Source organism: Lepisosteus oculatus, chromosome 3 (assembly GCF_040954835.1).
Source record: "Lepisosteus oculatus isolate fLepOcu1 chromosome 3, fLepOcu1.hap2, whole genome shotgun sequence".
Taxonomy (NCBI): domain Eukaryota; kingdom Metazoa; phylum Chordata; class Actinopteri; order Semionotiformes; family Lepisosteidae; genus Lepisosteus; species Lepisosteus oculatus.
This window is the reverse complement of record NC_090698.1, coordinates 664,348-678,974: the sequence shown is the minus strand read 5'-3', so window position 1 is coordinate 678,974 and position 14,627 is coordinate 664,348. Positions and strand designations below refer to the sequence as shown.

Here is a 14,627-nt window from a genome sequence, read left to right as displayed (position 1 = left end):
CACAGGACACACACAGACACACCCTGGACAGGACACCAGTCCATCACAGGACACACACAGACACACCCTGGACAGGACACCAGTCCATCACAGGACACACACACACACACACACACTGGACAGGACACCAGTCCATCACAGGACACACACACACACACACACCCTGGACAGGACACCAGTCCATCACAGGACACACACACACACACACACCCTGGACAGGACACCAGTCCATCACAGGACACACACACACACACACACCCTGGACAGGACACCAGTCCATCACAGGACACACACACACACACACCCTGGACAGGACACCAGTCCATCACAGGACACACACACACACACACACACCCTGGACAGGACACCAGTCCATCACAGGACACACACACACACACACACACACACACACACCTGGACAGGACACCAGTCCATCACAGGACACACACACACACACACACACACACACACACACACCTGGACAGGACACCAGTCCATCACAGGACACACACACACACACACACACACACACACACACACCTGGACAGGACACCAGTCCATCACAGGACACACACACACACACACACACACACACACACACCTGGACAGGACACCAGTCCATCACAGGACACACACACACACACCCTGGACAGGACACCAGTCCATCACAGGACACACACACACACACCCTGGACAGGACACCAGTCCATCACAGGACACACACACACACACACCCTGGACAGGACACCAGTCCATCACAGGACACACACACACACACCTTGGACAGGACACTAGTCCATCACGGGCACAAATGGACACGCCTGCTCTCAGCAGGGCTGGCTCCTCCAAAGCCCATTAACCCAGCAGTCTCTCTGCGGACTGTGGGAGAAAACTGAAGAACTCAGACGAATGTGGGGAGAACACACAAACTCCACACAGACAGCACCCCAGAAACTGAACCCAGGGCCCCAGCGCTGTGAGGCAGCAGTGCTGAACACTGCGCCACCCTTGACGAGAACTCAGGATGGCAAATCATGGGAAAAGGAAATTCAGGAGAGAATTCCTAAATTTATCCTCTGAGGGGACACCCTCACCAGCCCCGACGGTCGGCTGCCAGACAAGCTCGCTGCTTCGCGCCACTCGCCTGCAGAAATCCGCCTCACACTGGTGCACAACACACACACACACCACCCTCCAGGGGGCGCTATACATACAGAAACAACAGAAACACAAACCACACAATCTCTCGGAAACTTTTGTAAAAAATCATTTTGTCTTTAATAATTAAATACTGCAAAAATGCAAAACATTAGGCAAACATTTCTTTTTTAACTTCTATTGCATTTGAATAACATCCACAGCTTTCAAGCAAACATTTTCTCTCTGGTATTTCTTCCTACAGTAAAGTGCAATTTCTCTTCACCCCTGCACTGGGGGCTGCCCTGGCACAGTGGTGTGGGCAGTGGGTGTGCTGGTTCTCCAGCTCGAGGTCACTAGGCAGCCCCTGAACGCAGACTGAACCTGCACACTCCATCGTCACCTCCTCACAACAGAGACACCGCTGCTAGCCTGGCCTGGAGAGTGTCCCCAGAGCAGGGCCGCGCCGCCTGTTCCTGGCCTCGGTGACTCTGTGTTAAGGCACACAAGGAAAGGACCAACGTCCTCCGGGCCTGTAAGCGGTCAGGGCCAGTCAGCGCCACCCTCGTCCAGAGCTCACCGTTTCGGATCGTGGTGGAGCTGGCTGGTTCCGATACGCGGTCAATCATACAGAGCTGGTCCTGATCTACACTCGGAGCTCGTTGGTGCTGATCGAGGGTCAGTCGGAGCTCAGTGGTTCCAGTCTAGGCCATTTAGGGGGCGGTGTAAGTGACCAGGACAGCCTCCCAGCAGAGAACAAACCCCCATAATCACCTGCAGCAGCCTGGGGTTCCTACTGCCCAAAATGAGCTCAGTCTCTTCTCCTCTGGTGGGGGGCCTCTGTCTGGCCGGCCCCCCGCTACGACAACAGACCTGTGTCACCTTGCAGAACTGCTGTCCAGCTCCTGTGGACAACACACCGGGGCCTCTGCTCCCCAACAAGAGGACATTTCATCTTCATTGACCTAACCGGCAGCGACAATGAACCATGATTAGCAGCTCCTTCAGAGACGCCTGACTTGGAGATGCGCTGCTCTCCATTAGCAGTTCAACGTGAGCCGCCTGTTCCCCGCGCCTCACCCATTGGCACCCGCCTGGCTCCCAGGCGTGCCCAGCCAGGGAGACCTCGCCCGCCGCACGAGCCGGAAGAATCGGAGTGCGAGCAGACGGGGGTCTGGCCTCACTCGGAGGGTCTGACCGGACCGCACCGCGCTCTGCTTTAACTCGCGCCCCTCCCCGGACCGCGGGTTGGAGGCAGGCTGTCTGGCACCCCTGGTCAGAGGCCACCCCAGCGCTCGAACCCTGTCCCTAAGCGCACAACGAGGGGATCGGGGAGAGCGCGGGACACCGGTGCGCCTGACTGCTGATGACGTTTACTGCTCTGCAAGGAAAAAAAAAAAATCAGGCTGCAAAAATATACACTGGTTTCAAAAATAACCAACATGCCAACGCCCACATGCTGGGCGCTGGTCTGGACCGCCCATACACCCACGGGGTCACGGGCGCGAGGGACCCTCGGACAGCACCAGGCCAAACCAGCCGGCACGAGTCTCGCTCTGTGGAAGCGTGGAACGCTCATCGCACCCCTTCGGGTCTGGGCGGCTCCGGGTTCGAGTCCTGCCCACCGGCCGGTCGGGTACGCAGACCACAGCTCACACGGATTATCGGAAGCCTATTCCTCTCCTCAGCTCAGAGTGTGAAAAATATTCAGGGTCAACGCCCGTCTCGCCGCGCCTCTCCGCACACGGCCCCAGAGTGTCGCTCCGGCAGCGTCCGGCGCTCCCTGACCAGACCGCGGAACGGAGACGGGAGAAAAGATGCAGCGAGCGGCCGTCCCCCGTGCCCCGCCCCTCCGCGCAGGCGGCTCTGGCCCACGGCTGCGGCACGGGATCGCTCGCCGGTGTCCACGGAGACGAACCCCTCCCTCGGGGGTCTCCGGCTGGCTGTCTCGGGCCACGCGCGGGGCTAGGTCTTGCCGCTTTGAGTCACAGGCACTTGAACCCCTTTCTGGCCGGCAGCTGAGCAGAGAAGAAGGCAAACGTCAGCAGGCAGCACGGGCGCCCGCGGGACCCCGTTCAGATCGCCCCGCCCACGTGTCTCTACTCACCCAGCCTGTACTTCTCTTTGGCTTCTGCCCGCTCCTTCGCATCGAAGTACCACACTGTGATGGCGTAGCTGGAAAACACGAGACGGCAGGTCAGGCTGACCAGCTCAGTTCCTGTCGGGGGAGCCTCCCTGCAGCCTCTTAATGACAAACACCCCAGCAAGCAGCACTTGCAACCCCGTCAGGTGTCGGGAATTTTGACTGCCCCAATACCTCTGAAACTCAGGACATAGATGGTTTAAAACCCCATTTCAAACTGAGAACAGGAGGCACCACCTTATGCAAAAGGTTGTGAAACAAGTTTCCCAGCCATGTCATTAAAGATTAAAATGGTTTCTATTAAGAAAGGGCTGGACATGATCCTTGGATCAAACACCACTGCAGCCCAACGGGCCATGATTATTACTTCAAGGACAGCTCTTTCTGCCGTTACTGCTAGAGGAGCTTCCTGGCGCTTTCTTCGGTGCCACAGATATCGTGCCAGCCCCCAGGGCGGAGACGCGCCCCCAAATGTGTCCGGCGCTTTTATCTCCATGCCAGCTCAAACACAGACTGAGCTGCTGGCATGAGAAGCTGTTTTAACTCCCCCCACGCTGCCCTGGGGGGGCTGGCCCGGACAGCGACCGGCCCGCCTTCGCACAGAGGACCTGCTCCAGAACCGCTAAGACGCGGTCGATTCGGAGCAGAGTGGCCCGGCCACAGGACCCGGCCTGGAAGGGCAGCTCTCTTGGCGCAGTCGGAGGCGTTTCCCGGTTTCCGACCTGCAGGCTCTGGAATGCGACCTCTCTGTAGCCAGGGAGGCCCACTCAGATTAGGATCTGTCTCTGCACAGGGGACCAGGGCGTGGGGCAGGAAACGACTCTTTCACAAGTCTGTCCTGCCTCTCGGTACTCTCGCAGACTCCCAGAGCCCCCTGCTCTCCATCCACAGGGAGGCCTCCAGGCAACAACCCTTACCCCCACCCAGCACGCCCTCATGCACTAGGGCACCCCGATCTCCCTGTGAGGTCTCCCCTCTTCACTTCCCACCACGTGCAAACACACCGGACAGCCAACACAGTCTCTTCACTCCTGATGGCTAAGACCTGATGCTAACAGTCACAGGTCAAGCCAGAAACGAGGAGGTAAATTTATTCCCCACTTCCACAGATGGCGCAGTATTTGTGCATCGAGAGGGCGCACGCCCAGGACCTTGCAGAGCTGAGCGCTGCCGTCACAAGCAGGAAAAGCGTACTTCCTGCTCTAACCGCGGGCATCTGGGCCCTCCCTGGGGACACCCCCGCCCCCCACACCCTCCCTGGAGCTGCATAAACACGAGGGCCGGCTGCTCGGCAGGAAGTGGCTGCTCGCGAGCTGGGAAAGACGGCCCGCACGGCGGGACAGCGCCAGGGTATGAGACGGGCTCTACTCAGTCCCTACCGGCGGTTCAGATTACACGTGATCAATCAGTCACCTCCGGCCCAGACTGACACAGGGGGAGACACCTGGTACCACAAACAGGAGCCCTGGGCTCAGAGAACTCGCATTCCCACGTCTCCTCCGTCCCGGACACCGAGCACGACAGGAGAACGGATTCAAGGGGAGGAACTCCTGAGGGCTACTAACGCGGTCCACCAGGGAACAGCTGCAGTCATCAGCGCTGACCGGCTGAACTGAGTCTTGAGGAAATAAAGGGGACCTGATACCAGTCATCAATATCAAAATCCATCGACCAAGTCAGTCCAGCAGTCATCTTCAGAATAAACAGAGAAACACGAACCACATCACACGTCAACTTCTCAACTCGAATCATAATTCCTTGAGCACGCAAAATAGCACTTTTGACTTCACTGTCCCTATGCTTATGGAGAGCACTTTATTTCAAAACGCACAGCTACAAAATAAAGAGACCAATTTTAATTGAGAAGGTCCTGACTTCCCAGGGCGAGAAGAGTAGGGGTGTAACCTCGGCGTCCTGGCAAATTTCCCCCTGGCCTTGACCAGTCATGGCCTCCTAATGATCCTCATCTCTGAACTGGCTTCATCACTGCTCTCCTCCCCACTGAGAGCTGGTGTGTGGGGAGCGGACTGGTGCATCATCCAGGTGGGCCTACACACTGGGGGTGGTGGAGGGGAGTTCCCATTGCCTTTAAAGAACTTTAAGTGGAGTGTCCAGAAAAGTACTATATAAGTGTAAGCAATTATTATTAATATTAAGACACAATTCCTTACATGAAGAGATGTGGGTGTGAGGAACAAGCTGTCCAGGCATGTTGTTCCAAGGAGATATCAGGATATCCAGTTATCCGTTTCATTAAAGCAGTTGGGGTGAGATACATGGATCTATTAACAGCTACTAATTAACAAACAGGCTAGACAGGTTACAAATGAGGTGAAGCTCACCAGCCTTTCTTATGTTCATAAACAAAGACAAGGTCACAACTGAGTCCTAAGAGGGAATTCTTTTTATACAGGAAACGCATTCCTACACAAACAGTAGGGGCGACTGGAACAGCCCTAACTCTGCTACAAGAAGCAGCAGTATGAAAGTTAAGATTCACTTTGCTAATAAACTATCAACAGAGCAACACAGGCCATTCTTAAACCCGAACGAACCTCATGCACCCCAGTGCAGGTGCACAGCAGTTCAATCCCACCACATCGTCTTTCTGTTATCTCTGTGCATCTGTTATCTCTGGATTGTTTCACGCTCCCACAACTCTTAGTGTAAAGAAGTGCCTCCCGTTTGCAGTCTAAAAACCACTTTCCCTTGGATTCTGCTTATGTTCTCCAGTTTGGGTTTCACTGTTGATCCTTGTTGGTGCCTTTCAGGATGTTCTGGTAATCTGGTTCCCTCATAGTTGTCTCTGTTTCAAGACTAAAAAGATCAAGTTCTTGGGTATGGCGGTGTAAGACATTCCATTAGGCCCTAGACTGTATCTGGACTGACTCCGGTGCTGCGATCTCTCGAGCAGCCAGGGTCAGGGTGCGGATACTCACCGCGTGGCGTACGCTGGCTTCACCTCGTGAGGGTTCCTGCGGTCCGACCAGAAGATAAGGAGCCGGTCGAAGATGGGCTCGATGTTGGCCACCACTGAACGGCCTTCTGGGAAGACCTGGAGGAGTCCCCCATGAACCTGCAAGACACAACCCCCCCTGAGCCACTCTGTGCACTCCTATAACACACACCAGCACTCTATAAACTCCACTTTAGGGGACACACTGTACCCCACACACAAAAATGCCAACTCAAGCTGTCTCTCCCCAGACTTCCAGCCCAAAATCTGTCCACTTCCGGGCCGCTCTCATCTTGGACCTCGTGCAGTGACTCGCAGTCCCAGTGGAGCGCGCATGGGACGCCGTCTGCCCCTGGCCGAGGCCCTCAGGCGGCGAGAGACGCACGGGGGCCCAGACTGGGGCTCCTTACCTTGCAGTCCCAGTCCTTGTTCAGGTAGTAAATGCAGGTGATGCAGCGGCCGTCACCGTTGGGGTTGTCCACGTGGCGCACGTACCCTGTCCCATTGCCTGGGTAACACGCCACCATGGCCTGCGGGCAGAGCGAGAGGGCGCTGCTGAATTAGGGGGCAGAGGCTGAGACGGCCTGAGAAGGGAGGGTGCTGAACTTCTCTAGGGGGCCTTTCCTCGCCTGCCACCCCACCCGCCACAGGGCAGCGACACTCCAGCCCCAAAGCTGTGTCACTGCGCCCCCATGAGCACACGGCCCGGGACAGCGTGAAAGTCTGCACTGACACAGAACTCGGGAAAAGCAGGGCACAGACTCCGCAGTTACAGGGGGCACATCTGTCAGCACACGGGCCTGTCAGACATACGCCTCCTGCTGGACAACCCAGCGGCACGCAGGGATCCCGGGACCGAGACACGGGCTCCCAATTCCTGCCACCCGCCCGCCGGTCCTGCTGCAGGACGACACGTCCCAGCCGACCTGGTCAAGACGCACTCAGTGTACGCCTAGCGCAACTTCAGCGCGTCAAGGAATGGTGTGAATCCCAGAGGGAAGGGACTGGCTGTGCCGAGCGACTGCGGTGAAGGTCCATTCCGGACAGGAACACCCCCGCGCCTCCCCGCCCCGTTCCTATAAAAAGCACAGTTGAAACGGGGGGGCTGGCATGGCTGCGTCATCTGTCCCGTTTTCAATTCCAGCCATTTCCTCTGCTTTAATCAGCAGGCTGCTGTTTACTCCTCAGGGCCTTGTGGGGGTGGAGGGGGGGGCAGTTGATGCTGGAGTCCGTCACCAACGGTTCTCCAGGCCTCCAGGGAAACAGGCACCCGAGCAGAAGAAGCAGACAGTGTGTTAAAGGTGGAAAAGGGGTCAGAGTTCTCAGCTGCATGACACGCTGGGCCTGCGTGTCTTTAAATGCTGCTCCAGCCCCCAGATTGCTGAAAGTGCTGCGTCATCAGTGGGAGGGGCCCCTTCTCCATTGAGGAATCTCGGGCCAGCATGTAGCAGCGCCCCTCCGCTCGGCCTTAACCCTCGCACTGCCAGCAAGCCCGGCTCTGCCTGGCAGCACAGCTGGACTTCTAGACCATTATTTATTACGTAAATACTGTCTATACTCATCTCTATATCTACATTCAAACTTTACACTCAATAACTGAACAACTCGAGCTGTTGTTATTATAGTTCAGGCGGGGAGCTGCGTCAGCAGGCGTAGGCTGCAAAGGAACAATTGGTTTATTCCATGCTGAAAAGATAAGATAGAAAACACAACGTTCCGGCCATGGAGCCATGTTTGTAATGTACTGTCTACACTGTGTGGTGTTGTCTGTTGTACTGTGTCCCGAGACGTCAGCATGATTAAGAATTCCAATGTACCTGTACATATAGCAATAAAGTACTCTACTCTATACAGTCACGGAAAATGAACAGCAACACAACCTCACAAACACTACCACCCCTCCTCCTGCAGGCCGGGTATCCCAGCAGCCTCTCCCTTCGTCCTTCAGACTGCAGAGCGAGGCCTGTGCGCAGGGGGTAGGGCTGGTTTTCTAGAAGATCCAAACCTTATTTTACAAAACCGCCTTCACCACACATGGGCTGTACGGCACCTGGTACTCTTTCACCACCAGCAGTAACATATTAATGAGCTCTGAGCTTCACCTCATGAAGAAGAAACGTTTCGTGTCCTTTCCCCTCCAGTGTGGAATTAACCTTCACTGGGTCCTGGATAAATACGAGGCATCGACTGGACACTAGTGAGTCCAGTGAGGTCAGCTTGAGACCAGCAGACACAGGACCAGGGCAGGGAGGCCCTGAGGAGCCTCTGAAGGGGAGGGGGCTTTCTCATGTGCCCCAGGGCACACAGCAACCATCAACCAGACTGCAGTTCACAAACCGGGAACAGAGCTGAAAACTACAGAGCTAACGCTCAGGTGACCTGCGCTGTTCATTTCAAACTCCCTGTCAAACACCCAGCAGTTCAGGTGCTGAAAGAGCAGAAAAGGAGGATCTCAGTCTCATCCAGCTTCTCCTACACTGGGCTCGAAGCACAAAGAGACAGAGACTCTTCTCTCCACTCCCATTATGTGTCTCTTCCTGCACTCACACCTTTCAACCCAGATACTCTCCAGGCAGTCAGGAGAGCTTGGGGAAGACACCCGTGAGCTCAGTCGAGATCAAAGCCGATGTGGAAGAGTCTGGAGTGACTTGGGCCCAGTTAACCCGGGCCTGGGTCACCAGCAGAACCTTCAGCACAGCGGTCAGATCTGCGATATGGTCAGAGAGGATACAGACAACAAAAAGACCATTACTGAGGCATTGCTCAGAAGGCTGCAGCACCACAGATTTCACAGTTCTTCACCCACTGCTTGCCCTCTCGCCCTCCCTCCGCGCCCAGGCAGGGTGGGTGGGAGCTGGACGACAGCTTCACAACGCAGCATGTGTCAGTGACTCAGGGCCACGTGACCTCAGGTTGCAAAACAGCATCACTCAATCCATGGGCCCTCCTGCTGCCACAGAGAGGGAGACGGATCCACCCTGCCTGTCATCACGCAAGATGTGCTCCCGTCAGCTCACACAGCTTTCACACCCCTTCAATAAGCACAGAGATCCCCCGGAGTCAGTAACAGCTGAGCAGCTGTTTAACCCCCACCCTAAAATACCCCCTGCTGCTTAGCTGTTATGTCACATCACACAGGGCTGAGCTACTGCACCAAGATGCAGAGGTCTGCTCTCTTCTGTGCCTGGCGTTTTGTCCCCAGCGGTAGTTTTATGCTCAAAATGATCCAGATGCATTTTGCATCAATGCAGCTCCTTCTCAGAGAGAAGAGGCAGACTCCCCACACGACAGCTGAGCACCCCAGCCACCCCAGGGCGGCATGTCTCTTTCCCTTCCCTCAGGGGAAGCGGCGAATTCTGATATCCCACCGCCACCGGACTCGCTGGCTGCCCTCACACGCCCGTGCCTGCAAGGAACGGAACCTGGCGAAGATTTCCCTCACGGAAGAGAACTGCACTGGCAATTCGGGAATGTGAACCAGCGTGGAAGAGCATCTAAAATTGGAAACAGGCAGCACTTCCTTACACGAAGGGTGGTGGGAGAATGGATCGACGGTGATGTCATTGAAGCCGATACCCTGGCTTCTTTTAAGGAAACGCTGGATGAGATCTTGGGATGAGAGAGCTACAAGCTACCAGGTTGAACATGGGTCGAATGGCTCCTCTCGACGAAGGCTGTTCTTTGGATCACACCCCTGCCTACACTGTCCCAGTGCCTCCTTGTTGTCCCATCGACTGAGACTCCCTGTGCACAGTGACGTGACCCTCCTCAGCCTTCACATGCTGGCAGGCTACAGGCCAGAGGTCAGACTCAGGCACTTGTTTTCGTACTCTGTGCACATGTACAGACACACTCCCGCTCCATCAGAACCACTTCCACACCAGGGACCGGACTCTCTGGACTCTGTTGAACTTCTCCGCAGGAAAAAACCCTCTGGTTCTTCCTACAGCAACTACCTGTGCCAGGGAGACTGGGAGAACTGCGAGCATGTGAAAACTTAAGATGACACCTGGAAATGTGCTGTTAGCTGTCCTCTGCCTACACTGCGAGCTGTACTGTTAACTGTAGTAATGGGGTCTGTGTTGGTCTTCCTCGCCTCCCTAAGCCTGCCTCACTCCTTGGACTCGTGCTCTGGGATCTCGGCCTCGTACCACGAAGCTCTGGGCCAGAAGGAACAGCAGCGCTCGTGTGGGACGACTTCCGGGCTTCAGGAACAGCCCTCTCCTTCACCATCGTCAACAGACGTCAGCAATGCGTCTGCTTCGACACGCTCTCATCACAAGGACAACCACAGTGAGGCAGTCCAGCTTTCCAGCATGCTGGGAAATCCCTGTCTGCGCTGCTCACAGCCAGCTGGCGCCCTCACGACACCAGCGAGCCGGATTCTCACCCGGGGCCCGGGTCTGGGCTGTCGGCACCAGGACAGGGACACAAGACAGCGCCGCCCTGCTGTACTGGAGAGGAGAAAATCTCTAGCTGGGTTGTCTCTCAGTCTGCACCAGCTCGCACCCTGACCCTGCTGCACTCCAACAGCGAGCGCTGGTTGTCTCTGTCCACTGCGCCAGGGTTTCTGTTCTAACCCGGCCCCTCACTAACCGACCCGCCCGCGGCCACAGTCGGGGTGTCCGCAGGACGCACCCCCGGAGCGACCAGGCGGCCGAGGAAACCCATCACACTGATGCTACGGGCAGACAGGAGCTGCAGCTCCACCGGGACGCCCCCTGAGCAGACAGACCCCCTCCACAACCGGAGCAGGGGGCCGAGCCAGACGTCCCCTGAGCGAGGCCTCCCGCGGACAGAGGGGGACAGGGGCTCGCTCACCTTGGTCCTGCCGTTGATGACGCAGTCCCCCAGCCGGCCGTTGAGCGAGCTGTACATCACCACCTCGTCGATGTGCGCCATCAGGGCGCCGATGTGCTGGCAGCCCGGCTCGCGGCCCTCCACCCAGGCGATCCGGTCTCCCCGAATGCTGCGGGGCGGGAGGCTGCGCTGGCTCACCAGCTGCCCGTCCCGGAACTTGCCGCTCTGGTCCAGCGTCTCCACCTCCCGCAGCACCTTGGCGCCCAGCTCGGCGCCCAGGAAGGCGTCCTTCACGCACAGGCCGTAGTACTTCATGCAGGGCACGATGTACTGCAGCGCCACGCGCTCAGGGCACCAGCGCGCCGCGGGCACGGCGTGGGGGGGCTCCGTGCGCCTCCTCTTGCACTCGCCCCCGGCGGCGCCCGCCGAGGGGTCCCCGCCGTCCGCGCCCCTGTGCTTGTGGGGCCCCGCACCGCTGTTGGGCCGCTCCGGCAGGCCTGGGCAGGCGGGGGGGCTCTCGCCGCCCTCCTGCGGCCGCACCCTCGGGGCGCCCCCCAGCCCGTTCGCCATGGGGCAGCTGCCCTCCACGGGGGCGGACGGGGAGGCCACCCCCCCGCCCAGCGGCGGCAGCCCCGTCTTGGCCTGCTGCCTGAGTGCCGGGACGCCCGCGGACAGCGGAGGGGCCGCCAGCCCCGCCAGCACCTGCGCCGAGGAGGCCGGGACGCGGGCCGGCGCGCTGCCGTAGCCGCTCACTCCCAGGCTGCGCGCCGCGGAGCGCGAAGGACCGAGGTCTCTGCGCGGCGTCTTCTCCAGTGGCGAGTCGCTGCTGTCGGCTCTCCTGGACGAGCTGCGTCCCAGGCTCTCCATCTCGTCTGTTGCTGCAGGCGGCGGCGCACGTAGCTCATGTCCTCTGGCCATGTCGCCGCGTCTCAGCCGCGCCGGAGACTCTCATCCTCAAGCCCAGCCGCAGGTCCGCACCGGCCGCCCTCACCGTGCGCTCGGGGTGCGATCGGCCTGCGGGGAAGCAGAGGCTCCGCTCAGATGCGGGACGAGACCCGGCGGCTCCTGGGGCTCAGACTCGGTCCAAACCGCCGCACAGCTGACAGCGACCCAGCTGAACCCGAGCACTTCGCCCTGCGCGACCCGCCTGCTGCCGAGAGTTCATTTCTGCAGCAGAGCCGGGGTCTCTGCCGAACAGTCCGCCCGCTGCTGCTCCGGTCCGGACAGCCCGGGGGTGTCGCTCGGCGCGGTGCGAACTCACGGGTCGCCCCAGCTGGGGGTCTCGCCCAGCAGAAACCCAGGAGCAGCAGTCCGGTCGGGCTAGGCGGGTCTGCAGGTCCGGTCTCCTCAGCTGGACCGTTTGCGAACCTGTCGGCAAACTGAACCACGAAGCGCAACCCAGTCCCTCCGGAAACCTCCCCCCTCACCTCCGAAAGATGTCTCAAGAGAGCGCAGGGAGTACACGTACACGGGGCCACGCGTGACACTGCCCACGGCGGCTCGGGGAAGGAGCTTTTCTCACTCAGACAAACACACGCAGAGCTGATCCAGCTGGTCTGACCAGCAGTCTGGGAAGAAATGTCACCGAGACGCTCCCCGTCTCTCGCTGTTCCCGAACCCACGCTCCCCCTGCGGGTCCGGATCTATTTCAGCGGATAAATTTCCCCGATGCGCCGTGACGCCCGCGCGCTCCGGGCTCGGGTATCTCACGCAGTGTACTGCCCCCCGACTCACCACCGCGGCGCAGAGACGAGACCGGCTGACAGCAGATAAGGTTTCCTGGATCGTCTCGCCCATATCGCGTTTTCCGCTGGGCTGGGGGGGGCGACCATGCAGCGCGGGACGAGCCCTGGATCCCGATCGCCGCCGAACCGCGGGTCCCTACTGCCCGAGCCGTGCACGCCCGCGGCTCGCCCCAGCTCTCTCCATGAGCGCCTCTGTGGCTCACACGTGCGCACTCGCGCGTCACGTGACCCCGGGGCGCCCCCGCCGTGCTCCGCTAGAGGGCGCCAGCGAGGGCGCGCTTCACCGCCTTGGCTGCGACTTGCACTGGGGATGCTGCAGCAAAGATTGATCATTATAATTCACATTCTAGAAAGGGCAATATTGCGCATGATGATTGGTATCATCATCATTGTTATTATTAATTTAGCTGGTGTCTTCATCCAGGGTGGCTCACATGCAAAACAATTCAGAGCAAAAGCCCACAAAAACATATCGGGTAAAACTGCACAAAGAATGGCGAATGCAGCGTCATGCAGTAAGTGTGTCAAAGGAGCAGGTGCGGTACGAGCAGCGCTGGGCCTGGTACAGGAGGCACACAGAATTCCAGCACAGTCCCACCCGAGACTCAGTGCCGCTAGCGCTGCTGACCTGAGGAGCAAGGGACACTACTCATCAGGGATTGGAGCCCAGGATCCAGAGCCCGAGTCATACTCTTAGACTGAGCAGTCTCGCTGTGAGCTGTGTGCCCAGGGTCAGCAGTGAGGGCTGAAAAACATGGTACACCCCTGGAAGGGACTCTGAAGTCCCTTTTCTGTTTTTAAGAGGCAGAGTAAAATTGCTACACACAGGTGCACAGTAATAACACACTGCTACACATAATAATAATAACAACAATAATAATAATAATAATTACAGCAGAGACAGCAGACTTACACAGTAACAATGAAAGTTTGCAATACAATAGGAATGCAAAGGTGCAGCAGACAGAATCAGTTAAATAAATCCCTCTAAAGAAGAAGGATTTGAGTTCAGATCTGAAAGAGCTCAGGGAAGGAGACTGATATCCTTGGGGATAGAGTTCCAGAGCTTTGTGTTTGTGGAGAAGGCCCTGTCACCCATAGAGTGTAGACAGGCTACACAGACTGCTACTCAGATGTACACTAATGCACACTGCTACACACAGGTGCACACCAACACACACTGCTGCACACTAGGTATAGTAACACTAGTACACACTGGTACACACAGGTGTTATAACGCTAGAAGTTCAAGCAGGTAGCTGTGTCAGCATGCGTTGGCTGCAAAGGAACAAGTAGACGTTTAGTCCATGCTAGTAACGCTAGTACACACCGGTACACAATGATACACATTAGATATCCCCCACAACTTGTCTCTCAGCCCCTAACACCTCCAGCTGTCATCACAGGCCTTTTTAATGTTTTGTTAAATCTTTTAAAACTGTTACTTCAAAAACACTCTACACTGAATATACAGCAGCTCAGGAACGGCTTCCTCCTCTCATTGACCAGACACCAGCATCCTGCACCTCCCACACCGCCAGACTCCTGGTCCCTCAGGCTCTTCAGACGTGTGCAGCTGCATATCAGGCCTACAGGCCTGGAGACAGAGCCGGGACAGAGCTGGAGACGTGTGGACAAAGCTGGGGACGGATGTGGAGACAGAGCTGGAGACATGGGGACAGAGCTGGGGACGGACCTGGGACAGACGTGGGACAGAGCTGGGGACGGACCTGGTCAGGGGGAGGGCGGCAGGCCCTGCGCTTTCATTTCCACAGGGTCCCCGAGCCCCCATGGGGGATGAGTCAGAGCGGCACCAGAGTCCAGAACATCACAGCAGCAGCTGCCG

The 14,627-nt window shown here is 57.7% G+C and overlaps 1 protein-coding gene across 2 annotated transcripts; it reads right to left on the bottom strand.

The window, feature by feature from the left end:
* Positions 1 to 1,254: 1,254 nt before the first annotated feature.
* On the bottom strand, positions 1,255 to 12,997 carry egln2 (egl-9 family hypoxia-inducible factor 2). Of its 2 annotated transcripts, none has more exons than XM_069187703.1 (6): positions 12,771 to 12,997; positions 11,058 to 12,050; positions 6,647 to 6,766; positions 6,220 to 6,356; positions 3,245 to 3,312; positions 1,255 to 3,155 (listed from the first exon to the last, which is right to left on the bottom strand). In XM_069187703.1, the coding sequence occupies exons 2-6, from the start codon at positions 11,952 to 11,954 to the stop codon at positions 3,103 to 3,105; spliced, it is 1,275 nt and encodes a 424-aa protein (XP_069043804.1). In that variant the 5' UTR covers positions 11,955 to 12,050; positions 12,771 to 12,997; the 3' UTR covers positions 1,255 to 3,102. The 2 variants fall into 2 exon arrangements, with proteins under 2 accessions (XP_069043804.1, XP_069043805.1); XM_069187704.1 differs by lacking the exon at positions 12,771 to 12,997 and adding an exon at positions 12,464 to 12,764.
* Between the last annotated feature and the right edge of the window lie 1,630 nt (positions 12,998 to 14,627).